General features: G+C 35.4%; 1 protein-coding gene across 10 annotated transcripts in view; it reads right to left on the bottom strand.

Moving 5' to 3' along the window:
- Window positions 1-275: 275 nt before the first annotated feature.
- The window catches only part of SLC44A5 (solute carrier family 44 member 5), a 400420-nt gene continuing 374381 nt past the window's right edge, over window positions 276-26314 (bottom strand). For 9 of the 10 annotated variants that reach the window (XM_047873764.1, XM_047873769.1, XM_047873774.1 and 6 more), the window contains 12 exons: window positions 24856-24987; window positions 21284-21383; window positions 18742-18834; window positions 18181-18268; window positions 17439-17701; window positions 16689-16783; window positions 9669-9772; window positions 8542-8615; window positions 7634-7704; window positions 7433-7521; window positions 6013-6097; window positions 3430-3738 (listed from right to left, as the gene is read on the bottom strand). In XM_047873764.1, coding sequence (XP_047729720.1) covers window positions 3626-3738; window positions 6013-6097; window positions 7433-7521; window positions 7634-7704; window positions 8542-8615; window positions 9669-9772; window positions 16689-16783; window positions 17439-17701; window positions 18181-18268; window positions 18742-18834; window positions 21284-21383; window positions 24856-24987 — 1307 coding nt within the window. In that variant the 3' untranslated portion in view covers window positions 3430-3625. Of the gene's footprint in view, window positions 604-3429; window positions 3739-6012; window positions 6098-7432; window positions 7522-7633; window positions 7705-8541; window positions 8616-9668; window positions 9773-16688; window positions 16784-17438; window positions 17702-18180; window positions 18269-18741; window positions 18835-21283; window positions 21384-24855; window positions 24988-26314 lie in introns of those variants that run through there. The other variant, XM_047873770.1, reaches the window with a different exon arrangement.

Genomic DNA, 26314 nt, shown 5'->3' with positions numbered 1-26314 from the left:
TTAGAGCAAAATCTGGAGCAGGCAGTCCTTTTACCAATTTACTGTCAAACGGGAGTTGGGAAAACTTTAAAATGTTCTCTTTCAGTTTGTTTACCAATTTTCCCTGCAGAAGTCTTTTAGTTGCAATTTAAAAAATATATTAAATATTAGGAGCTATCAATTCAAATAATGTATCATTTTTTAATCCAGTATTTAAAAGAATATGAACATATTCACTGGTGTTTTCAAAACATCCAAGCCACTCTATTTAAAAATGAATTACAAAACAGAAGATCTTAGTATAAAAATGTACCATGTTATTAACAATTCCCTTGCGACTTCAGATGGCTTCACATATTACAGTATAAGCTTTGGTATTAAACATGCAAATAAAAGCCAACAAGGTCATGAATACAGTGTTCCCAACACAAAGCACTTATGAAGCTAGCATTGTGTGCAGACACAGCAGATGAAGATTTGGTAACACACCGCTGCACGATGACCACAGTTTGCACTTCTAAGGCTTCTTAGTTTGCATACTTGGCTCGTTCAGAATCTTCAGGAGAGACTGACTCATGTAATAGGGCCTTTCAGTAGAACCATCGTTTCTTTCCATATCTTCCACTAGGAGGAAGAATGGCACAGAGTAAATATCAAAGCAAAACTGTAAGAGAAGTAACGTCGCCATCTACTGCATACTTGCTTTACAGCAGTTTAAGATTTTTTTTTTTTAATAGCACAGTTTTGGCATCAACATTATTGTAAACATACCTATGAGAAAACAAGCAGCCCTTGTTATTATGTTAGTAAAATATTATCTCATTGTGTGTACCAGCTCATATTCTGTCAATATGCATGCTTCTCAGCTGCATGATTGAGGAAATAACTTTTACCTTCTTTTGGATAGCAAACTTAAAAAAGAAAAAAAAAATCCCACAGGAATTTCTAAATTCACCTTCAAATTCCTGAAAAGTAGTATGTACTCAATTCACTTCCCAAATTACCATATGTGTCAAAATTTCTTTTGTTTTGCAATCAACAATTTATGTAGCATAGTTTTAAAAAATAAGATTTGTGAAATTTCAGTATATTTTAAACTGCATGTTTTGAAAAAAATGTTTTTTGCAGTTATGACTTTAATTGCTTTGTAAGATAACAGCTTCTATTTCCCCCCCCAAAACCAATACTCATTTTTACTATCAATTATACAAAAAGTAACTAGTGGGGAATATTTTTTCTGACTAGAAATAAGCCCATATATAGTTAAAACTTCTACACTTAAAGGAAGAATCTCTAAGTAGTAAAGAAGTTATTTAAAAATATTGAACCAAACAGCATTCCTTTTCCTATGATTTGCACCAAGGGGTTATATCCTTAAAATATAGCCAGTTTTAGAATGTGCCTCCATTTAGGCAGTGAACACTTTTACTCTAGTGAATTTTTTGGTCTAATCAGCATATATAATGTTAAACATTTAATATACGGGCCCCATCTAGTCTAAGATTCTAAATGCAGAAGTTGTGACTATTAGAAGTCTCCAAATTAATCTTTGTCTTAATTTTCTAACTCCTGGAACAGCCAAGAATGTAAGGAGAAAATAAGCCAATCAGTTTCTCGCATGTTGATTTGTATTTTATTCAAGTGATTTTCCAAGTTTTATGTGTATCAGAATCAGCTAGAGAATTTTATAATAATTCACAAGCTGCCCTGCACCCAAATACAACATCTCAGAATTTCTTAAGGAAGGGGCACAGGCATCTATATTTATAACAAGTTCTCAGAGCAATTCTGATGCATACAAAACAATTAAAATTGTTTTGTTTCATGATTATGTATCAACATTAGACTACTCCTAAAGGGGATTTATTTCCTATCACTTTTCAACACTTGAGAGGTAACTATTTACTAGATCTCAGTTGTAACTTCTGTACTATTGACTAATAATTATAACCATCCAGAAAGATAGATTATCACTCTTCTCTGAATTATGATTCAAGGAGAATGAGAGTGAAGAAGGCCCTTGGCCAAGATGTGAAGACAAGTGACACTTTTGACTATAATGCTCTCAAGAAAATAAGAACAAGATGGTGGCCATTATAAAGACCACTGTTTCGAAAATCTTCCTTATTTAAGCTGTCACAGAGTTAGTCTACATCTAGGTTCCCATACTTCAGAATCATTAAAGAAATTAGTTTTTATATTAACTTGTGGCACAATGATACATTTCTGACTCTTTTTAATAAAAATTCATGGATCATATTTAGATCAAAATGTTAGATCAACACGTTCCTTCCTGTCAACACTTAAATAATTCTTATACACAAGTTTAGTGTAAAAGCCAAAACAATACTACTTGATTAAGTGTTCCTTTTGGGGTAACTTTTATACCGTTAGCCAAATCATACAAACGTGCACACAGAGATTGGGCAGGAAAAGTGCTTGAGTGTCTGATTTATGCTTTGCTCCACCATACAAAAGACTAAGGGGATGGTTGCCAGAAACCAACTTGTTGCTCTGGCCAGCAGGGGTGGAGTATAAAAATAACTTTCCTGCTAAGCTCTGAGGGAGATTTCCTAACCCACCGTATATACCCCTGTAAAGGTACCAGACAAGGTACCTATGGAGTGCTTAGGTATATTTCCTTAGAGTAAAATCTGAAGGTCTTACTCATCTATTCTCTTTCCCCAAAGTTGAACCCAAACTAAACCTTTTGTAGAATGAAGCCAAACAATGTCTTTAACCTAGAAAAACAGGTTTGCTTATAAAAACAGGTATGCTTATAAAAGATATAATCACTCTTCTGAAACAAATCCATTCCAGTTTTCTATATGGCAGGAATAGGGAAATAGGAATTTGTCTCTGTTTGGGTTAGAGACAAGAGGAATGCATTACATGGCCATTTAAGTTTTGTTCAGAATATTTTCACAGTGGCCAGAGGTTCATATTATTGGAAATGGTATTCCAGAACTCAGATTCAGCTTCACTATGAATATAATTACACTAAAACGAAGTGGGCTATGAAGGTTTCACAGTAATTTTTACCTAATAATGCTCTCTATGGAACTTGCATAACATTAACATCTCTATGTATATTATGGTCTTGAATCATGTACTGAAATATACTTCCTAGAGAAACATGAATACAAATTTAATCACAGTTTAGATAGCTGTCCACTAGCTTGAGCAGCTATATAGGCATAGTACCATATTTACGAATTTAGTACCATAAGCTGGTTAACTATCAATCTTTTTTATGGCTAATTGACGATACATTTATAGTGCTTTCAAAAATTGCCTGAATATCTTTTACAAACACATTTATAAAAAGAAAGGCTATCAAAGTGCTACAATGGGAAACAGCACTCTGAGTTATAAAAGTATTGTTTAAAACACTTTCAGCTATAGGCTTTAAAAATATGTTTGACATTTACACCTTGCTCTTCGGCTGGGACCACAGTCTATAAAGTATCCTAGTTCACAGAGGCTACTGTCATCAAATGTCTGTCACCTCAAGTGGTACCAGGTTCTGGCTTTTCAGCAATAAGCATAGAAATTTCACATTACTCAAAAGCCTCATTTTTGAGTTACACATGATCTAATTTACAAAACTTCTATTTAAAAATGAATGTCACTGTTTGGAGCTTTTCTACTCTTTCTGCTTCTGGGAAACTAGTTGCATCTTGTTCAGAGTTCCGTGCAGGGTAGGGGCTAGGAAGTAGGGTTTTTCTGTGGATCCATCATTTCTTTCCAGATCTTCACCTGTATATGCAGCAGCCAAAGCAGGCAAAAGCAGCAAGCGGCAGCACAATTAAATATTTTTAGAAATTGGAGAGTCAAACAGGGAAAAATCAGAGAAATTAGTGTTAGAAAGTCAAATATAAGACAAATTAGTACCATTAAGTTGCTGATGCTCGACAAAGTAAGAAATTTCAACTTCTGACAGGAAGCACTAAAACTTCCTAAATCCCCCCCAATGCTCAAAGAGGTTTATTTTGGTAGTGTAAAGGCTAATAAGATCTTTCATGTCCTTTCAAAAGTATTATCTCTCAATGGTGACTGTTCATTTCAGAACGGTAAAATGTCACATCCTCGGAGATGAATCTGAACAAAAAGTGTATGATCCTGTGATAAATGTAGAACAATAATTCATTTTCAGAGTTCAAAGTCACTTTTAATGGTAGTCCACACCCTAACGTTACAGATGAAGAAACGGGAGGCCCGGTTATACGAAATGATTCTCCTGAAGTCAAAAGCTCTGAGACAATCGGAATGAGGTGAGGATCCAGCCTCTTGTCACTTAATTCAGTTCTTGTCCTACTTAACTATATAAGGCATCCTGTTTTAAATCCCTTCAGATTGCATTAGAAAACTAATGTTCTCTGACTTCACGTAATACATGAATTTAACTTCCTATTGTGCCTAGGCTAGTAATTAAATGATGGTGTGTTCACTAACACATATTGGGTGTTTCAGGGAAAGCATCAGAAGGATGCTGAGAAGCAAAGACAAGTCAGTGTGTAATTAGCTTTCCTAAAAGCTACATGCAATTTGCAGCAGATAATATCTATCAATAAACATACAAGTACAACTTAATTCTATGTTTTCACTGGTATAGTAAAAAACATTTTGTTATTCATAGTCCTTATTATGACAAAGGATAAGAAATATATAAAACCATATAGGATAATTATGGATTTATGGAATAAATCTAAATTATTTTTCATCCTTATCTTTTGGGAATGGTTGGATGATTTAGATTTTTGCATTAGACTTCATAGTGACCTTCCTTACATACAAAATGAAAAGCTAAGGGGGGAATATGATGGACACTGAACATTTTTGTTCTTTCAGCTTCATCATATTTCTATATGATAGATCATATATCTATATTGTTATTACCATTTGAGGCATTGTTAGGATGCCTAGTATGGATCACACTAATAATCATCTAGAACTACTACTGTTTTCTCATACTGGGACCAGACTTCTCATTGCCTTGTAATGTAAAAAAGATGCCATGTTTCAGGGCACCTGGGTGGCTCAGTCAGATAAGCATCCGACTTTGGCTCAGGTCATGATCTCAGGGCTTGTGAGTTTGAGTCCCGTGTCGGGTTCTGTGCTGACAGCTCAGAGCCTGGAGCCTGCTTTAGGTTCTGTGTCTCCTTGTGAGTTATGCCCCCAAATAAATAAATAAATAAATAAATAAATAAATAAATAAACTGTCAGTTTTATACAAGTGGATCACTCAATAATGCCTTCACAGAATGTTTTCTCTGCTTTTCTTAAGAGCAATGTGCCAGAGAAATGATCTCTCAGAAGGTACAGCTGTATGGCTAACAATTTGTTCTTTCATCCTCAGAGCCTACTTTCTCTAGCCTGAAAGTGAAGGCCAGATCAAGCTCCTAAGGTGCTAGGTTCTCCAGGAATTTTAAGAGGAGATACTGATAGAAAACCTATCCATTCTGAGTTACACATGCCACCCAGAAGCACAGCAAAGTCAGTGATCAAAGCTCATAGGAAGTATTTTAACTCTAAGCATCAGAACTGATCTGTTTCCTGGACATTCTCCTCTATGAATCCTATCTGTATAGTATGAATTGGCTGTATGTGTCTTTGAAACCATTGCCAGCTTGGCTCTATCAGAATCTATAAAGGCTCTCTTCAAAGAATTCCTAAAGTCCAGTCTCAAAGCCCAGTCATATTCTCAGTTCTGTTAATAAAACACAACAGAATCCACTCATTATCATAAATTTGAAAACACTAAGAAATACTAAATTTGAAAGTACTAACACCATGCCATGAAGCCTGAGGTTCATTTCAGTGGCTGACCCTGCTGTGCTTTGCAAACTCCATTCTCTCAGATGTTAAGGTTTAAAGAGCATCTACTAAAAAATGTCTCTTTTTAAATAAGCACTATTTGGTAGTTGCAGCCAGGTCATAGCAAATCCACAAGCCAGCTAAGGACATGGGTCTTAACCTTCTTATCTTTCAGTTACTCTCCAAAGGGGGGAAACACATATACTGAAAACTTACAGAAGCAGATGAAAATTGTATCAACACACATTGCATAGACGCTGAAGAACCCATGTGCAACTAGGTAAGATCCAATAATGACTGTCTGTAAATGAGTAAAGAAAATGAAGATGTTATTAACTCATCCAGAAGAACAATAATGCAGCTTTAAATGAAAGTCATGAAGAGAAACTTTGAAGTACCCTATGTTAGAAGGTATTTCAATATAGAGACTAAGGAAATCCAATGGTAACGTTTTTGGGTGCCTTGTACTGGGATTTAAATGTATTAGATTACCTGCCAGTTGTTTTACCCCTATCCCAAATGCCCACCAAAAATATCCCAATTTTTTTTTAAGGCAGTAAAGCATGGGAGTTAATGTAACACACTGCCTAGGTTTGAATCACATGTCAGGCTCTCAGTTAACAAGTTACTTAACCTCACTATGCTTGCTGCCTCCCATAAAAAGTTATTGGTGGGCAAGGGAAGAATGTGAATAGCAATAATATTTATGACATATGGAGTTAATTATTATAGATACTGCAGGGCTCTGACATATGGAGTGAGTTAATTGTTATACATACTGCAGGGCTCCTCCCAGGTCCTCTCCAGCTGCTGCATCTATCCCCCAGTTAGGAATGTAGGCTGCTGATGACTGAGCAGGTTCCCTCATTAGGAATTGCTCTCACTGCAGGGACTGCCTCACCCAAGCTTATAGCCCCATCTAGGGGACAACCCCTGGCCAACAGCTGCCTGATGCAGCATGCAAATTCTTTTGTCAGAACTTCCTGTAATTATGTCTGAGGGCTCAGCTATAAATGCAGCATCGGTCAGCTTCTTCCTTTGCCCATGTCTGCCTCCTTACTTCCTTTTTCAAGGGTATCTCAGGAGAGCACTTCCTAATAAACCTTCCACATGCAATCCTCTCTCTCAGAGGTTGTTTCTAAGGAATACAATCTAAAGCAGAATAAGGCTTGGCACGAAGTAAGACCAATAAAGTTAGCTGTCTTTATTTTTCTAATTCCTTTTTGTTTTTTCTTCTGTCATCTCTGATCAATCAGTCAGTGTTACCCAGTTGCTATGAATGAATTGTGACCTCTCAAAATGCATATGTTGAAATCTAATCCCCAATATGATGTTATCTCGAGGTGAGGTTTGAGGGAGGTAATTAGGTCATGAGGCTGGGCCTTAATCAGTGGGATTAGTGCCATTGTAAGAGGAGACAGGAGAGATGATGACCTCTCTCTCCACCATATTAGGATACAACGAGAAGGTGTCCCTTTGCAAACCAGGAAGAGAGCTCTCACCAGGAACTGAATCTGTGGGCACTTAAATCTTGGGCTTCTTAGCCTTCAGAACTGTGAGGAATAAATTCTTGTTTAAGCCACCCAATCTATGATATTTTTGTTATAGAAGCCTGAAGTAAGACACCAGATCTTACCAGCAAAGGTACCCAGTAGTAATTTAAAGATGTTGGTCCTTCTATAATCGTTGGCAATCTTTGTGTGAAGAGTAAGAAGGCCAGCACACCTACATTGGAAAGGCAGAACATGTCTATTATGTACTTGCAAAGGAATAGTTTTTTGTAGTAAAGGAGTTTCTCCTAATACCTTCTAAAGTTATGTTTATTATTATTACTTACCTATACATCCAGTAACTAGAATTTTCCCCAGGATTAGTACAAAGTCTGTAACGTTATCCATAACTGCAACTCTAAGAATCAGAAAAAAGAAAGTATAATTTTGTGTTTAAATTACAATTTGTTACTTGAAATTTATTAAAGTAAATAATTCATGGGGTGCCTAGGTGGTTCAGTTGGTCGAGCGTCCGACTTCAGCTCAGGTCATGATCTTCCTGTTTCTGAGTTCGAGCCCCGCATCAGGCTCTATGCTGATAGCTCAAAGCCTGGAGCCTGTATTCGGATTCTCTCTCTCTCTCTCTCTCTCTCACTGCCCCTCCCCTGCTCAGGTTCTCCACCCCCCCCCCCTCAAAAATAAATAAACACTAAAAAAAATTTTAAGTATTTAAATTTTTTGAGCTCATTTTGATATGTCTTTGATGGAAATTCTATTTGGCATTTGTTCAGTGCAAGGAATGAAGACAGCCTCTGGGGATTAAGTTCTGACTTAATTTTGATGAAGTAAACAGAAGATGGCATTGTCAGGCACTATTGGTGTCAGCCTATTTTGAAGCCTAAGACACCCTGACTCCTGAGGATGTTTCATATCTTCCCTGGTTTTGCTATTCAGACTCTGTCAATTTTGGGAGAGGGAAATTGCCAGAAACATGATGTTCGTGTAGAGAATTTCTTGAGTAGTGGGGATAATAAAAATGTATAAAATGCCAGTGGGTGTGAAGATATAGATGAATGAGGGAAGCAACAATTCTAAGATATAAAAAATAGTATGAGAGAGTAGATTTAAATCTATCAGATTGAAAGATAATATTCATGTCTAAAAGACCACCATCACTTTAAATAACATGTGAAGTATATGATGCTCAAGGTTCACCAAATTGTCTTTTGAAAACTCAACCTGATTACTTACTTACTTTAAAACATTTCTCATCAGCAGATTGAAAGCCTCTCTTGCTGACTTGCAGAAGTTTTTGCCATATATTGCAATCTGAAGAAAACAGTTGATATTATTCTAGAGTCAGTAACATACCCTAACAAGACCAATAGACAACCCAGTGAGAGGAAAATGAATTCATTCTCTTGTCACCCAAACAGCTACTCTCATTCCTCTTTCCAGCATTTGGGTATGTGAGAGACATGGGAACTATGTGTTCTCAACTCTGCACAGCTGTCAGGGGCATTGACAATAAGGTGCACTTCAGATGCTATATGCTTGTAAACTCCATGGGAATTAGACCACACCAAACAGAGGCATGTCTTTTTCTCAAATATCAGGACATGGCTTCTGTCTTTGAAGTGTTTTGGCTAGGGTTTATTGTAAATGGGTTAAGTGTTGCAGCATTCAAATTAATAATTACTCTCAGGAAACCAATGCCTTTTGATACATTTGATTTACTCATTAGAAGATTCAATACAGTATTCTCACTGGAGGTAAATTAATGACAGTTTGAATCTTCATGACTATTTGGATCACTCCTGCAGACTCTGTGTCATGGTGATAACAAACCAGTATCATAAGGTTGTAGTTGCTAAATTTTAGAGGAATTATACTTTTGGAGCTCCTATTTTAAAAAATCTCTTCAGTAGCTTCCCTATTCCCATAGGAAATAAGTAACATATTCAGTTAGGCCCGGTCAGTGCCCACACATTTCAACATAAGATTTCTTAAAAAGACCATTCTGTATGTGAATCCCAGTAAGGTATTTTTTCTTTTCCCTCAGAGTGATGCATAGACTAAGCTTTCTTCCCACTAAGCTATGTCAAAGACACACAAAATCTTTTCAATCTAGCACATTTTAAAATTTCTAAGGTAAATATTTTCCCTCTTTAAAAAGATATTAATAGTAATATGAAGTACAGTTAACATACTACTCAACTAGGAAAGCATGGCCCTGAATCATGCATTGGATTCACAAATCCTTATATCATCATGGTGGTAAATTCAACTGCATGATGTAAAAAGTGTTAGAGATGGGAAATGTAGACATGGGGTTGGGGTTTGAAAAGAAGAAACTTAGTAAATAAAAAGTAATCTACTTACCATAATATAGGCATTTCTGTTCAAAAACTTTACCACTGTTTCCAAACACCAGAAACAGCATTTCAGGCAGCATTGTAGAAATTTTGAAATGTTGTTCTGGGCCTCTATGAAAATGAGATATTCAAATTGATGAATTATTTGTGACTAAACTCTAGGAATCAAAAACACAAAAGCTTTAAAAACAGGCTTTTAATTTTTTTCAATTGTGGTAAAATATACATAAAAGTTACCATTTTAACCATTTTAAGTGTATTAATTCAATTGTGTAAAATACTGTACAGTTCAGTTCAATCCAGCAAGTGCATTCACAGTGTTGTACCACCATTATCACTATCCATTTCCAGAACTTTTCATCTCAAATAGAGACTCTGTGCCTATTAAACAATCACTTCATTCTCCCCTTTTCCCAGCTCCTGGTAACCTCTATTGTATTTTGTATGAATTTGCCTCTTCTAGATACCTCATGTAAGTGAAATGATACAATATTTATCTTTTTGTGTCTTGCTTATTTCACTTAACAAAGTTTTTAATGTTTATCATTTCATTCCTTTTTAGAGCCTAACAACATTCCATTGCAGGTATATATCACATTTTGTTTATCCTTTTATCTGTTAATGGAAATTTGGGTTTTTCTACCTTTTGGCTACTGTGAAACTTGTGTGCAAGTCTCTGTTTCAATTCCTGTTTTCAATTCTTTTGAGTATATACCTGTAGAAGTGAAATTGCTGGATCATATGGCAATTCTATCTTTAGCTTTCTGAAGAATCACCATAATGTTCTCCACAATGGCTATACCATTTTACATTTCCATCAGCAATATACTAAGGTTCCTAGTTTATCTTCATCCTACAAATATTTGTTATTTTCATTTTTTTAAATAGTAGCCATTCTAATGGATGTGAAGTGGTACCTCATTACAGTTTTGATTTGCATTTCCCTAATGAATAATACTGAGCATCTTTCCATGTGCTTATTCGTGATTTGTGTATCTTCTTTGGAGCAATGTATATGCAAATCCTTTGTAGAAGGGACCAAGATGGTGACATAGGAGGTTCCTGAACTTCCCTCCTTCTTCAGATGCACTTAAAGTACAGCTACATGTGGAACAATGTCTTCTGAGAAAAAAACTGAGACTAACTGAATGACTCCTACCCCATCAGGAAACTAAGAAAATGACCATAGTGAAACGGGTAGGAAAGGTTTAGACAAACTTCCTGTAAAGCCAATTTCTGGCACAGAACCATACTATAAGGAAGATACCCCCCAATATCAGGCTCTTCCTGAGGAGTGGAAGGTTTGGACAGCACATATAGGATTCCAACTTTTAAGGTAACCACACAAAGCACAGGCCACCAAAACTCTTAGCTCTGAAAGCCAGTGGGGTTTATAACCACAAGTCCCACAGCACTATGCAACACAAATAGGCAGTTCTGTACAAGCACATATGGTAGCGCTCATTGTGGTTGGACAGTTGAATTCATCCAATTAGAGAAGCAAAAAGAGAAAAGAATGGATAGAGTGATGGATGCATTGGACACCACCAAACAGACCAATATGGAGGTGCCAGAAGGAGGAGAGAAAGAAAGGGGCAGAAAGTTTATTTAAAGAAATAATGGTGGAAAACTTCTCTAATCTGGAAAAACAAACAGACATCCAGATCCAGAAAGCCTAAAGAATACCAAAAAAGATGAATCTAAAGAGACCTACACTGAAACACACAAAATTAAATTTTCAAAAGTTGAAAGGTAGTTAAAAGCAGTGGTAGAAAAGTGACTTTTACCTCCTTCCGTAAGACTATCAGATTTTTCAGCAGAATACTTATAGGCCAGAAAAAAGAAGTGGAATGATATATGCAAAGTGATGAAAGAAAAAAAAACTGCCAAGGAAGAAACTCAATTTGGCAAAATTGTCCTTCAGAATGAAGGACAGATAAAGTTTTCCTCACAAAAGCTGAAAGAGTACATCACCACTAGAGCAGCCTTACAAGGAATGTAAAAGGGAGTTCTTTAGGCTGAAACAAAAGGATGCTAATTGATAGCTGAAAATATGTGAAAGTATAAAACTCACTGATAAAAGGTAAATAGTTAAATTCAGAACACTCTAAAATTGTAATGGTGGCAGGTAAATCACAACTCTAGTATAAAGATTAAAATACAAAATATTAAAGATAACTACAACTACAATACAAAATATAAAAATATGTAAATTGTGTCACCAAAAACACCGTAGCATAAAATGTGGGGAAAGTGTAAAAATGCAGAGTGTTTGTACATATTCAAAATTAAGTTATCAGCTTAAAATAGATTGATAGAACTATAAGACATTTGACATAAAATATACAGCCAGAAAATAACAAAATGGCAATACATAGTCCATAACTATCAATAATGTAAATGAACTAAATTCTCCAATCAAAAGAGTGAATGGATTAAAAAAAAAAAAACTCTAAGCTACCTACAAGAGTCGCAGTTCACCTTTAAAAACACAGACAGGTTTTGAAATGAAAGTGAGGGATTGGGAAAATATTTTTCATGCAAAAAGAAACCAAACTAAAGTGGGAATAGGTTTACTTATATCACACAAAATAGACATTAAGCCAAAAACTGTAACATGAAGGCCATTATACAGTGATAAAGGAGTGTGTTCATCAAAAGAATATAAAGATTATATTTATGTACCCATCATTGGAGTACCCATCATTTATAAATGCAAAAATCCTCAACAAAATATTAGCAAACTGTATTCAGTAGTATATTAAAAGGATAATACACCAATATCAAGTGGATTTATCCAAGGGATATAAGGATGGTTCAATACATGCAAATCAATAAATGTGATGTACCACATTAACAAAATGAAGGATAAAAATCATCTCAGTAGATGCAGAAAATTAATTTGACAAAATTCAACCTCCTTTCATCATAAAAGCTCACAATAAATTGGTTATATAAGTCCTCAACATAATAAAAGCCATATATGACAAGCCTACAGCTAACATCATAATCAATGGTCAAAAGCTGAAAGCCTTTGCTCTAAAATCAGGAACAAAACAAGGATGTCCATTCTTGCCATTTTTATTCAACATAGTAATGGAAATCCTAGTCAGAGCAATTAGGCAATAAAACAAGTAAAAGGCATTAAAATTGGAAAAGTTGAAATAAAATTGTCTTTGCAGATAATACAATAGTATTTATACAAAACCCTATAGTCCAGCAAACAAATACTATTAGAACTAATAAATGAATTCAATGAAATATAGGAAACAAAGCCAATATTCAAAATTCAGCTGCATTTCTATATACTAACAACCAACTATTGGAAAGAGAAATTAAGAAAACAATCCCATTTAAAACTGCATCAAAACCAAGAAAATACCTAGAAACAAAATTAACTAAGGCGGGGAATTACTTGTGTATTGAAAACCATAAGCCATTGATGAAATAAAGATACAAATAAATGAAAATATTCCATATTCATGAGTTGGAAAAATTAATATTATTAAATGTACATAATATCCAATACAATCTACAAAAATCAATGTAATTCCTATCAAAATTCCAATGGAATTTCTCACACAAATGGAAAAAACAATCCTAAAATTTGTTTGGAACCACAAAAGACTGAATAGCCAAAACAATTAAGAAAGAAAAACAAAGCTGAAGGCATTACATGTCCTGATTTCAAACTATATTACAACACAATGGTAATCAAAATAGTATATAGCACTGAGAAAGAAATAGACACACAAATGAATGGAACAGAATAAATGGAAAGCCCAGAAATACACCCATGTATATATACTCAATTAATTTTCAAAGAAGGAGTCAAGAATATACAGTGGAGAAAGGTTAGTCTCTTCAATTCAGTTGTTTTGGGAAAACTGAATGTCCACATGCAAAATAATAAAATCGGACCCTTATCTTAGACCACACAAAACAACTCAAAATGGATGAAAGATTTGAATGGAGACCTGAAACCATAAAACTCCTAGAAGAAATCATAGGGTAGGCTCTTTGACATTGGCCTTAGAAATGACTGGATTTAATACCAAAAGCAAAGGCAACAAAAGAAAAAATAAACAAGTGGGACTGCATCAAACTAAAAAGCTTCTGCACAGCATAGGAAACTATCAACAAAATTAAAAGGCAATCTATGGAATAGGGAAAAATATTTGCAAACCATATATGTGATAATGAGTTAATATCCAAAATATACAAGGAACTCCTAGAACTTAATAGCAAAAACCAAAAAACAACCCAATTTAAAAAAATGGGGGGCGGGGCACCGGGGTGGTTCAGTCAGTTGAGCATCCAAGTTTGCCTCGGGTCATGATCTCATTTGTGAGTTCAAGCCCCACATTGGGCTCACTGCTGCCTGTCAGTGCAGAGCCTGCTTTGGATCCTCTGCCCCTCTCTTTCTGCCCCATCCCCACTGCACTCTCCCCAAAATAAATACGTATTTTTAAAAAATGGGCAAAGGACCCAGACAGACATTTTCCCAAAAAAGACATAAAGATAGCTAATAGGTACATGAAACAGTGCTTGACATTACTACTTATCAGAGAAAGTAAATCAAAAATCACAATGAGATAGAAGATAGGATGTCTGTTATCCAAAAGACAAAAGATAAGGATGTGGAGGTGTGGATGTGGAGAAAAGGGAATTCTTGTATACTGTTGGTAGGAATGTAAATTGGTACATCTACTATGGAAAACAGTATGGAAGTTCCTCAAGAAATTAAAAATAGAACTATCATACTATCCAGCAATTCTACTTTTGTGTATATATTCAAAGAAAATGAAATCACTGTCTCAAAGAGATATTTGTATTCCTATGTTCAATACAGCATCATTTACGATATAAATGTATGGAAACATGTCATTTAATGGATCAGTGGGTGAAGAAAATGTGGTATAAACACACAAGGAACATTATTCACCTTTTAAAAAGGAAATCCTGCTTTTGCAGCAACACAGATGAACTTGATGGGCATGATACTAAGGGAAATAAGCCAAATAGAAGAAGACAAATACACATGATATCACTTATATGTAGAATTTTTTAAAATGTTGAACTCATCTTAGAATGGGGGTCACCACAGGCTGAGGAATGGGGAAAATAGGGAGAACTGGTAAAAAGTACAAATTTGAAGTTGTAAGTTGAAAGGATGAAAAAGGTGATGAAAAAGGTCTTAGCATCCAATGCACAACATGGTGAATATAGTTGATGATACTACATTGTACAATTTAAATTTGCTGAAAGGTAGAATTTAAGCATTCTTATCAAAAAATAATGAGAGAGAGAAAGAAAAGAAAAGAAAAGAAAAGAAGAAATGGAAGGAAGGAAGGAGAAAAAGAAAAGATAAATATATGAGGTAATGGACATGTTTGTTACCTTGAATGTGGGATTCCTTTCACAACGTATGTATATATCAAATCACATGTTGTATACTATAAATATATTACAATTTTGCAAATTATACCTCAATAAAGCTGAAAAAATTTACATAATTTTAAGAATCCTTTGCTCATGTTGAATTGGATTGTTATTGTTGAGTTGTAGAAGCTCTTTATATATTCTGAATGTTGCTTATCTGGTAGATGATTTGCAAATATTTTCTCCTATGGTTGTCTTTTCATTAGTAATGTCTCTTAGTAATGTCTTTTGATACACAAGCTTTTTGTATGTGTGTGTGTGAAATCTAATTAATCTTTTTTTTTCTTTCGTTGCCTGTGCTTTTGGTGTTACATCTAAGGAATCTTCATCAAATCCAGCGTCCACAAAGATTTCCTCCTCTTTCTTCTAGAGTTTTACTTTTGTTTTAGTTTTTGTGTTTAAGCCTTTGATCCATTTTGAATTGATTTTTGTATATGGTGTAGAATATGGGCCCAACTTAGTCCTTTTGCATGTGGATATCCAGTTTTTCTAGAAATGTCAATTGAAAAAATGGTCCTTTCCCCATTGAATGGCCTTATATGTGAGGGTTCATTTTAGGGTTCTCTATTCCAGGTCTATGTGTCTGTCCTTATGCCAGCACCACACTTTTTTTTTATGTTTATTTATTTTTGAGACAGAGAGATAGCATGAGCTCTGGAGGGTAGAGAGAGAGAGGGAGACACTGAATCCGAAGCAGGCTCCAGGCTCTGAGCTGTCAGCACAGAGCCCGATGCAGAGCTTGAACTCATGAGCTGTGAGATCATGACCTGAGCTGAAGTTGGACACCCAACCGACTGAGCCACCCAGGTGCCCCCCACACTGTTTTGATTACTGTAGCTTTTTTTTTTAAATTAATGTTTGTTTATTTTTGTGAGAGACAGAAAGCAGGGAAGGGGCAGAGAGACAAAGAGACACAGAATCTGAAGCAGGCTTCAGGCTCTAAGCTGTCAGCACAGACCCCAATGCGGGGCTGGAACTTGTGAACCACAAGATCATGACCTGAGCCGAAGTCGGACGCTTAACCAACTGAGCCACCCAGGCACCCTGATTACTGTAGCTTTATATTAAATTTTGAAATGAGGTATCTGGGAGTGTTCAACTTTGTTCTGTTTGAAGATTGTTTTGCAAATAAAATATTTTAAAGTGCATTCAAAGTAGAGTTTGTTTGTAAACTATATGTGTTATGTGTAAAGGTTTATGCTGATGACACCTACATTTATATTTTAATCCTGACTCGTCCTGAGCCCCGGGTTTGAAACTGCTTGACATCTCCACCATGCCAAAACAGTTTTTCATCTTTTCTTTGAAATTTGCTTCTCCTGGTTTCTACATCTTAGAAAATAACATCACACACACATTTTCTCTCTTTTCTTCACCACTGCTCCTCTTCCTATCCCCTCCTGCCCCATATCCTCTCAGCAAGTCCCACTGGCTTTTCCTTCCAAACATATCCCTGGCCTGACCACCTCCATCCTTATTATCCTAGTCCAACTTGTAGTCATCATGTTCCCCCCAACTCTCTGCCCCAATCTATTCTCTTCACAACAGTCAGGAAATCTGAGAAAACATAATTCTGAAGTCTTACCTTTAAGATGGCGGTCTAAGTATTCTAAGACTATTCTAAATATTTGAATTGATGCAAGAATTAAAGATCCAAATGCTAGGGATCCTGTGTGATATCTGGGTAAAGATAAAATGGTAATGAAAGTTAAAATATCTTTACTATTAACTAAAAGTATGCTAAAAAATTGTAATAGGTAAAAAGGATCTGCAGGCAGATTGCTAGGGAAGAGCTGCTTACACTTTCTTATTCAGACTGATAAAAGTCTTCACAGAGGATTTTAAGTGATAAACATCTATTTTGCCCTTCATCTACAAAAATGATACCAATAGCACATTACAGTCAAATAGAATGTTTGGGTGAAGCAATGGAGAGACACAGCTAAGTTAATTCTTAATTTTTAATTTGGTGCCCTCCCCTACCACTTCTCTCCAGAAACCTGTGGCTTTTTTTTTTTTAAGATTTTAGGTAATCTCTACACCCAACATGGGGCTCGAACTCACAACCCCAAGATCAAGAGTCACATGCTCCACCAACTGAACCAGCCAGGTGCTCCACCAGAAACTTGTGGCTTTTACAAGGATTTCGGCCTGGTTTGGGATTATAAAACTGTAGCTGTAAAATCAGACATAGCTAGTGGACATCCATGAATTTTAAATCATGTCTTTGACCTCATTTTTACCTTTCCACTTGAATTACATAAGCATAAGACTGAATTACAAGCACACTAAACACAACTGAGAAGATAGATGTAGGGCTCAACGTGAAACTTACCGTATGGCTCGTCCAAATGCAGTAAAAAGTGGATATGGTGGGATATCATCAGGTTTTTTCAAGGCCCAGTAATAAGAAGCAAAGGCACCAGCAAGGGCACACTGACCCAGTGCAATGACGAAGTTTATAAGCCAGAGAAAGACAAATAGATTGAATATCTGGAAGGTAGGGATGTACTGATGGTACAGGCTCTTTCCACCATAGAAAGCAAAGTTACACTGAGCCCCAGGGCAAGCTTTGGCAATTTCAGTTGTATTAAAAATCTGCACTCAGAAAAAAAAAATACAGATATCATATTAAATGCCATTCTAAGATAACACCTTTCCTTTCTCCACTTATGTAGCCCCCAATTGCATGTCCTACTATTCCCCCATTAGCTTCTGCTGTTATTCCTATTTTCTCTCCCATCACTTTACATTATTCTTTAATGAGCTCTGGAAGTGTTTGATTTTCCATGATATGTTCACCACTCTGCTCCTGCTAAAATTTCACATTTATTAGTGTTGTTGACCATACCTGCTTGTTGGGTATGTAACAGAACAGATGAGCTCAGGAAAGAATAGTGCTTTCTCTCTATTCTGCCTGCCATTTTCAGTGCTCTCCTAACATCTGATCCACCCTTCCCTTCTTAACAGTGATTCCCATTAATGCCACTATTTCAGAATGATTTTTACAATTGCTAGGTGAAATGTAGTAGACTTCTGTATTGAAGTAAGTTAAAGAGTTAGTTTCTTTTACTTACCTCTGGGTCACAGGTTGTATTTTCATGTTTACATTGCCCTTCTGGGGTTATGACTTTGTATACAGGTACCCCTGATGTAGCCAAGTAACTGGGTTAGTCTATTAAGGATAAACTATTTGCTGGTAGATTGAAAGTAGATAGACAAGAAAATAATGCAAATCACTCAAAAGTCCACTGAGAGATTAACTTCAAAAAAACTTCTAATCTTTTAATAATTCATACATTTTTCAGACCCAGAATAATAGAAGATGGGTTAGCTGTACTGAGTGATCCCTTAACATTAAAATGCAAAGGAATTTTCTTCAGTTATTGCCAAGAAGAAGTACCATATTTGAAGACAAAACAAAATCTACCATATGACCTATCTGAGGGGAAATTCAATCAGTAGAAAAACTTTTTTTTAGAGCTTAGCAAAAAAAAAAAAAAAAAAGGAAAAACAAAAATAGAAAACCTTTAGTGTGTTTCTAGTCTTCCCAGGATGGAAAACACTGGACACAAACTCTTGGTTCTTGAAAAATAGAGTGGACCTGAGGTTTAAAGATGTCAATTACCAAAGGATACACTGCTATCACCGCCCAGTAGGAAATACAGATGGAGAGGAAAATGAAAGTTAAAAGTGGATAAACTAATGTAGTAGGGATATATCCAATGGCTCTGAAATAAAACAATAGTTGAAATTCAAAATGATCCACAAGATATAAGTTCTCAAAGTTTTCTCTGTTTACACTAGAAATAAGCTTTATACTGAATTGATTCAAGAACTGTGGTAATAACTATTGACTCTTTTTTGCTAATCATTCTGGCATATTCTTGGTTGGCTTTACATTTTACTTAAGTTTTATTTATTTGTTTTTAGTAAATTAGAGGCCTTCTTTTAATGCTCATATTTTATTCCTGCCAAAAGTTCCCCAAGTTTCTGTGTGACTCAAAGATTTGATACCCCAAACGTTTTCGTCTTTGGCTATTTCCTTATGACTCAAAGATTTGATACATCATAATCATAGTTCTTCCTTTTGTTTACATTCTTAGACTTTCAAAATTGGAGAGAACCTTGAACATCATCTGATCAAATGTGAGAATCCCTCCCTAATTCAGGAATCCCTTCTATACTATTTTCTAAATATGTTTGCTTCTAGTAACCACATTGAGTGGTAAAGACTTACTTTTGTATGACAGAGCTTATTCTCTGTCATAGAAAGTTCTTCCTCATATCCTGGACTGTTACTCATCCACTACCTTTTGGAAAAGAAATGTTCACCTTTTTCATATAGCAGCCCTTCAAGTTACTATGTTCCAGTATAATCATTCCCTTGATATTTTCTCATAAGTCATAGTGTCTGCAATGTTCACCATCCTAGTAGCCCTATTCCTACTTTTGAATGATCTTTTCAGCATATGACACTGAAAACCCAATACTGTTTGATTTAGCCACTGAGATTTATGATGGAACTATTTCCACTCCTAATGCATTGGCATATCTTAGATTCCTTTTGCATTTGTTACCTCGTTCACCTATTTGAGCTATGTTTTGTCACCTTTCTGCAGATACTGCTGTTAGGTGAATCATTGAGAATCTCATGTTCACCCTGTATTCTCACACCAATTTATTCCAGCTCTAACTTCCCCTTGGAAAAAAAAAATCAACCTGTCATAGTTGTATTGCCCTCTACCCCCACCCCCCCCCCACACACAGAGGTGTAACAGTGGGGCAAGTTACAGTGAATTACAGTATCATATTACTTAATAAATAAACCCAGAATATCAGTAGTTTTCAGTGGCTAATGATTGGGCTTCAGTTATTATAGGAAGGAGGGTTTAACAAACTTCTTGTTAACTATTTAAACCATTGGATTCAGGTGGCACTATTATAGATGACAATTTTGTTAAAATAATCCTTACAGATGATTTAAAATATTTGCTCTCTGGTCATTAGAACTTAGTTTCCATTGTTCTAAATAGAAAGATGGTCTGTTGGCTTTATAATAATGCTTTTCTTGTTTCTTCCATGCAGTATTCAAAAGTTTAAAGTATTATCCTCAAGTGACCTTTTGGAATAGTTTAGAAACTGTAGGTGTCATTACCTCCCTGCATGAATTTTAGTGTTTATTTTATAGCATTTTTTAAAGTTTATTTATTTTGAGAGAGAGAGAGAGGCAGACAGAAGGAGAGAGAGAAAATCGCGAGCAGTCTCTGCACTGTTAGTACAGAGTCTGATGGGCTTGAACTCACCAACTTCTGGGCTCAATCTCACAAACTGTGAGATCATGACCTGAGCCTAAAGCAAAAGTTAGATGCTTAATTGACTGAGCCCCAGGAACCCCTATTTTATAGCATTAAAAATTTTTTTTTCAATGTTTGTTTGTTTTTCAGAGACAGAGCATGAATGAGGGAGGGGTGGAGAGATCAGGAGACACAGAATCCGAAGCAGGCTCCAGGCTCCGAGCTATCAGCACAGAGCCCGCTGCAGAGTTGAACTTACAAACCGAACCATGAGATCATGACCTGAGCCAAAGTTGGAAGTTGGATGCTTAACTGACTGAGCCACCCAGGCACCCCTAGAGCATTTTTTAATAAAAAATTCCTGAATTAAGAGCTGTATATATAAAATGTATAGTCTGGTGCTCCTAGAATCAATTATTCTATTAGCAAATTTTGTCACTCATATAGAAATGGTAATAGCATATAAGTGACTATAGAATTATGGTGATTTAAAGTTTTGCAAATGATCTCAACAATCAATATTAACATATGATTCAATATGGGAGTAATACAATATACAATACGAGTTACTTTTATATAGCACCTTATCACTCTCACACGTTATTATCCTAATATACATTTGGTGTTTAAAAAGTGCTAATATATAGACTAATAGGTTTGAGCCCTATTTCACCCTATGATAATTGAGGTTTGGAGATATTGAAGGATTTGTTAGCATGACCTTTCTAATAATTGGCAACGTCTGAACTTAAGTCTTCCTGATGGAAAGCAGATTTCTTTAACAAGTCTTCTTAAAGGGAAAATCATCTGGGGCATCTACACAATAGGCAGTGACTGATTTGACTGACTGATACACATATGAGTTTCTCCATCAGGGCCTTACTTGCTCCCTTCCTTCAGCAGGGCAATGGAGATGCGGATTCGTTCCCTGAGGAAGATCAGCATGAGGATGATAAACACTTCAAGAAGGCAGAGTATTACCACTTTAAACAGGAAAAAAAAAAATTAGTGTGTGATACAAATCAATCCAAAAAACAAACTTTCTCCGCAAAAGTTAGGACTGAGTTTCGTGATTATTTCTACCAATTCTGACTCTCCATAATTTAAGCAGTGCTACCTCTCCCCAAATGCCAATCTTAGAAATTCACTTGCAAAACCTCCAAGAAATGCTGAGAAGTCTAGATTAAAACCTTTAGCTAGAGTTTGAACAACTCAGTTGATCAGGCTTCCATTTTATCTATAGAAACATTTCACACCATTTGTAAAAATGAGACAGAAGGAAGGGCTGCTCTAGGCAGTGTTATTTTAGATGTGTTCACTTACACTTCATTGATTAAGAGAATTACAGAAAAAACTTTTTGAGCTGTCGACCCTGCTCACAATGCCTCTTCATTAATTGACCTTGCTGACTGACAGGGCAGGCTCTTGCCTGCCACATTTTTATTTTGTGACTCCACTCATCATGGCTACCATTGATGGAATCAGGGTGTAAACCCAACTCCAGTTGTCTGATCAAAGTCTCAGAATTAGAACTAAGGGAATCTACTTCAGTTTTGAATTAAAGGTTATAAAGCTCTTGACCTCTGAGTTATACAAACTCAATGAACTGTGTCAAAACCACCTTTACGTGAAGTGAGTGAATTTGTAAAGAAAGAATGAAGTATATGTATATTAAGGAAACAGAGCAGAGAGGAAATCTTGGGTTCTTTTGGCTTTCTGTTTCCTGGATCCAAATACACTTGAAAGTCCAGCTGCTTTTCTGTTGTTTTGAGTTTGATGAGACACTTCTATATTCTTATAATAAGTCCCAATGCCTTGCCCCTAGCTTGTTCCAATTTTCTTTTTGGCTACCTTAAATTAATTTATTTTTACTTGAATCCAAATGGTCCTAATTATTATATTTCCTCAATTCTAAGACGCATATTTAACTTAGTAATAACTTTTTTAGGAAAAATAAGAAAATCCTTCATTAAACATCTTTTCATTGATCATAAGATGCATCCTGACTTCAGAGATGTTAAAAAGTGAAATATTATGGATCTTAAAATTAAGGAAATACAGCACTGCTAATAACAATCTGAAACTATAGAAGAAACTTAAGGGAAAGCTATAATTCCCATCTGTGAAAGAATCTGTTCCATTATATCCTTGCTAGACAGTAATTCTGCTCATGCTTGAACACTTCAAGTGACAGGGCACTCATTTCATTCTATTGTTACACCACCAAGATTCTGATATTACAGCACATATCACTTAACATCTCCAAGTAGAAATCAGCTAACCCAGAGATGTGAGAGGATCTTAGTAACGTATCATCTTGCCACTGTGTCTTCTTTTAGTGAAATTATGTATTTATGTTTTCATGCATATTTGATTCTCTTAAATTGAGTCCACAATTATGGGGTATAGCCATATTAAGCTAAAATCATTATCTTAGAACAAACCTAATATAAGATATGCCAGAATCACTCTATATTCTGAAATTGCGTTGATAAACAACGTTTCATATTAAACTTCTCCCTTTACAAAACTACATATCTAAAAATGATTACAAAGATTTTATTGTCTTTTGAATTTAAATATTATATTCTTTTCCTGTGTTTGAATAAGAGCAAAGAATGGAAATCTGGGTTTTGAGACCCTGTAGAGAAGTTGGTGTTACTCTAACTTCTCAGAGGAGGAGACTGGGATAACTAATAGCAGAAATGACAATAGAACCATCTCCTAACACTACCCAAAACTCATAAAAATGATAATTTTTGTATGTATAACTCTGCTTATTTTTAGTGTTTCCATCGATGAGTGTAATTTCACATTACGCCTTTCTCTTTGGTACCTAGAATTTTGTCCAAACAGAGCAAGTAATCAATTATTGTCTGATAAATGGGTTGTGAAGGTAGAGGCTCATTTGAGGAAAGACTGGTATTGCTAGACTTGAAAATAAAAGCAAGCTCTGTATTTTCCTCAAAGGAGATCCTTTAACTTCTTCAGTGGCAGGTTCTGATCATGTCAATGATTTTTGTGTGGAAGGCACTGAAGAGACAGCTGCGGGAAGACCACAGAACCTGTAGCTAAGATCCATCTGATAATAAAATTAGAGGTTTCAAAACATAATGGATGAAATTCATCATCTTTAGACATGGTAGGTAATCACAGTAGATTTCTGACAACATATGGAATCATTCAAATTCAGGAAAACTGTTGAGGATACAAATCCTAAGATGCCTCTGATTTTTAGTTAGAAAGAAATGACTACAAATGAAGTAATTCTTCTGCAACATATTTGGGGGAAAAAGTGTTCTATGAAGGGAACTAGTCTGCATAAGAGCCGCACATGGGAACCAAAGAACAAGGATGTGACATTTTGACCTAGCATTGCCCGAGAAAAAGAAAAGTCAAATGTGGCAGAAAAAAGGGCTAGGTCATCAAGCTTGGCATGAGCCTATAGAAAAAGTCTCTCAAGATTATACAAAGCCCCCTGCTAAAAAAAAAAAAAAAAAAAAAAGCTTCTCATTATTAATTTTGTTGCTCACATGCCTTGATACCAGGAAAGCAGTGTCCTAGATGGAATATGTCTGCATTCGGGTCAGGAAGAGTATCCTATCAGTGTAAACAACTAAAATGGAAGGCCGGTGACATGATATGGGCCTGTCCTTGAAAACCTGATGACTTCTGGGTGAAGTGACAAAAGCAAGTTTTCACATTATGGGGATGGGGCCCATACCTGGACCTATGATTCCCCCATCAAGATATTACTCCCCTCTGAGGCTCTCTCTGGGTTTCTTACCAGGCCTCTTGGAATATGCTTTGCCTGGTGCTCTAACTTAAATAATATGAAGAGTTTCTTTTAAAGCAACATGTAAATAGAGATTATTTTTAAATCTTGATTAAAGAATATTAATCTCCGTGAAGTGGAAAGAATATGATAAAAACCATTCTAGGAATATAAAAGTGATCTCTGAAATCATCTTGCTTTAAAAATTTTTTTAATTTACCCTTAACTAATTCAATAATCTGAACACTTCAAAAAGGTAAATTCATTTTGTTACTTATTATTACAATTCCTATAATAGTTTAAAAGTCTTGCTATGAAAAAAAAATGTTTTTTTTTCTGTTTTTAAAACAAATTTGAAAAATCCAACTTTTTTTCCTTTCAAAACACCTTTCTTGGATATCAAGTTAATGGCTATAAACATCCACATCCAAAACATTTTAAGTTGAAGGCAAATAGCATGAGATCATTGTAAGGTAATATTTCCTTAGATTATATAATAAATTTCCCTCAATGACTTTTCCATTTACTGTAGCTAGTAAAATCATAGACACATTTACTTTTATGACATTAGTGATAAGTATATTTAACAGGTTACACCAACCCAAGATTTCCTTTAGGAAAAAAAAAATTTCCTTTCATTATTAAAACTTTAACAAAACCAGTTTTTAAAATCCACTCACTAAATGTGAACCATGTTTGTTTCAGTTGAAAGTACATGCTTATATCAGTCTGAATCCCGATGTCATATACAGTTAGATGAGAATTTGGCTGTCCCTGAAGATTGCAGTATTCCTGGTAACAGTGGCCTATTCCTTGAAAAGAAAAGAAAAACAGACTAATATAAAATGTTATTTTCTGAAATATAAGCTATACACATCACATATATCTACAAAGGCAAGATTCATATTTACAGAGTAAACATTTTATGTGAATCTAATATTCTAAATGTGCTGTTGTATTCAAATAAATGTTACCAGTATTTGCCTGGCTCACTGTGGCAACATCTGGCTTTATATGTCCTTTTGACTAGAAACAACCTCAGTGTCCATCGACAGGGACTGGCTAAGTAAAATATGGTATATTTGTATAGTAGAATACTATCTTTTTATATAAAGAAGAGAAAGTGTACTGATATTCAATGATCACTGAGATATTTTGTTAAGTGAAAACAACAAGGCACAAAATGACATAAAAAGTGTGCTGTAATTCATATAAGAAGTAGAACAATCTTTATATATACTTCCTTGTGTACACATAAAGTATCTCTGGAAGGATACACAGAAATACATTTTTTACTTCCAGAGAAGGAAACTTACTGACCAAGGAGTAAAACGAGAAGGCAAATTTCACTGTATAAACTTTATACCTTTTGAAATTTGAAGCACATAAATAATACAATCTATTTAAAAAGCAAATTTTTAAAAAAAGATTTAAGTTGAAAAAGGAGTGCTTTTGAATTAAAAATTTTAGGTGAAGTCATGTCTTGATAGAATTATCTAACGCATAGTCTTATCAAAGATTGTATCCAGGCAAAGCAAATATGGACTAGATTTCCCCAAGACACTGTATTTCAGACTGTATAATGACTTTTTACATAGTCTAGATAAATTGGGAATAAAAAAATAGAGTTAATGAGTTTATTTTTATGACCAATGAGTATGGATTAGGTCCATTGGAAATGTCCAGGCAATAATAGGAAAAACTGCTTTAAAAAAAATAAAGTTTATTTATTTATTTATTTAGAGAGAGAGTACATGCAAGCAGGGGAGGGACAGAGAGTAAGGGAGAGAGAGAATGCCAAGTAGGCTTTGCACTGTCAGTGCAGAGCTCGATGTGGGGCTCAATCCCACAAACCATGAGATCATGACCCGAGGCGAAATCAAGAGTCAGTTGCTTCCCTGACTGAGCCACCCAGGCACCCATGAGGAAAACTTCCTTTTAAACCCCAACTGTAAACTAACAGGTTGTTTTCTAGATATCAGGTAAGAAAGAGGGTGAGGTCCATGGAGAGAGGCAAGACTAGACTAGAATGGACATTTGTTTCTCAAAGAGATATAAGACAAATCTCTTTCTGGTCCTGCTTTCCCAGTGTATTTTTAAAAATTCCTTTAAAAATGAGGGACGCCTGGGTGGCTCAGT

Source organism: Prionailurus viverrinus, chromosome C1 (genome assembly GCF_022837055.1).
Source record: "Prionailurus viverrinus isolate Anna chromosome C1, UM_Priviv_1.0, whole genome shotgun sequence".
NCBI lineage: Eukaryota > Metazoa > Chordata > Mammalia > Carnivora > Felidae > Prionailurus > Prionailurus viverrinus.
Note: the sequence above shows the minus strand (reverse complement) of the source record. Positions and strands in the feature narration are given on the sequence as shown.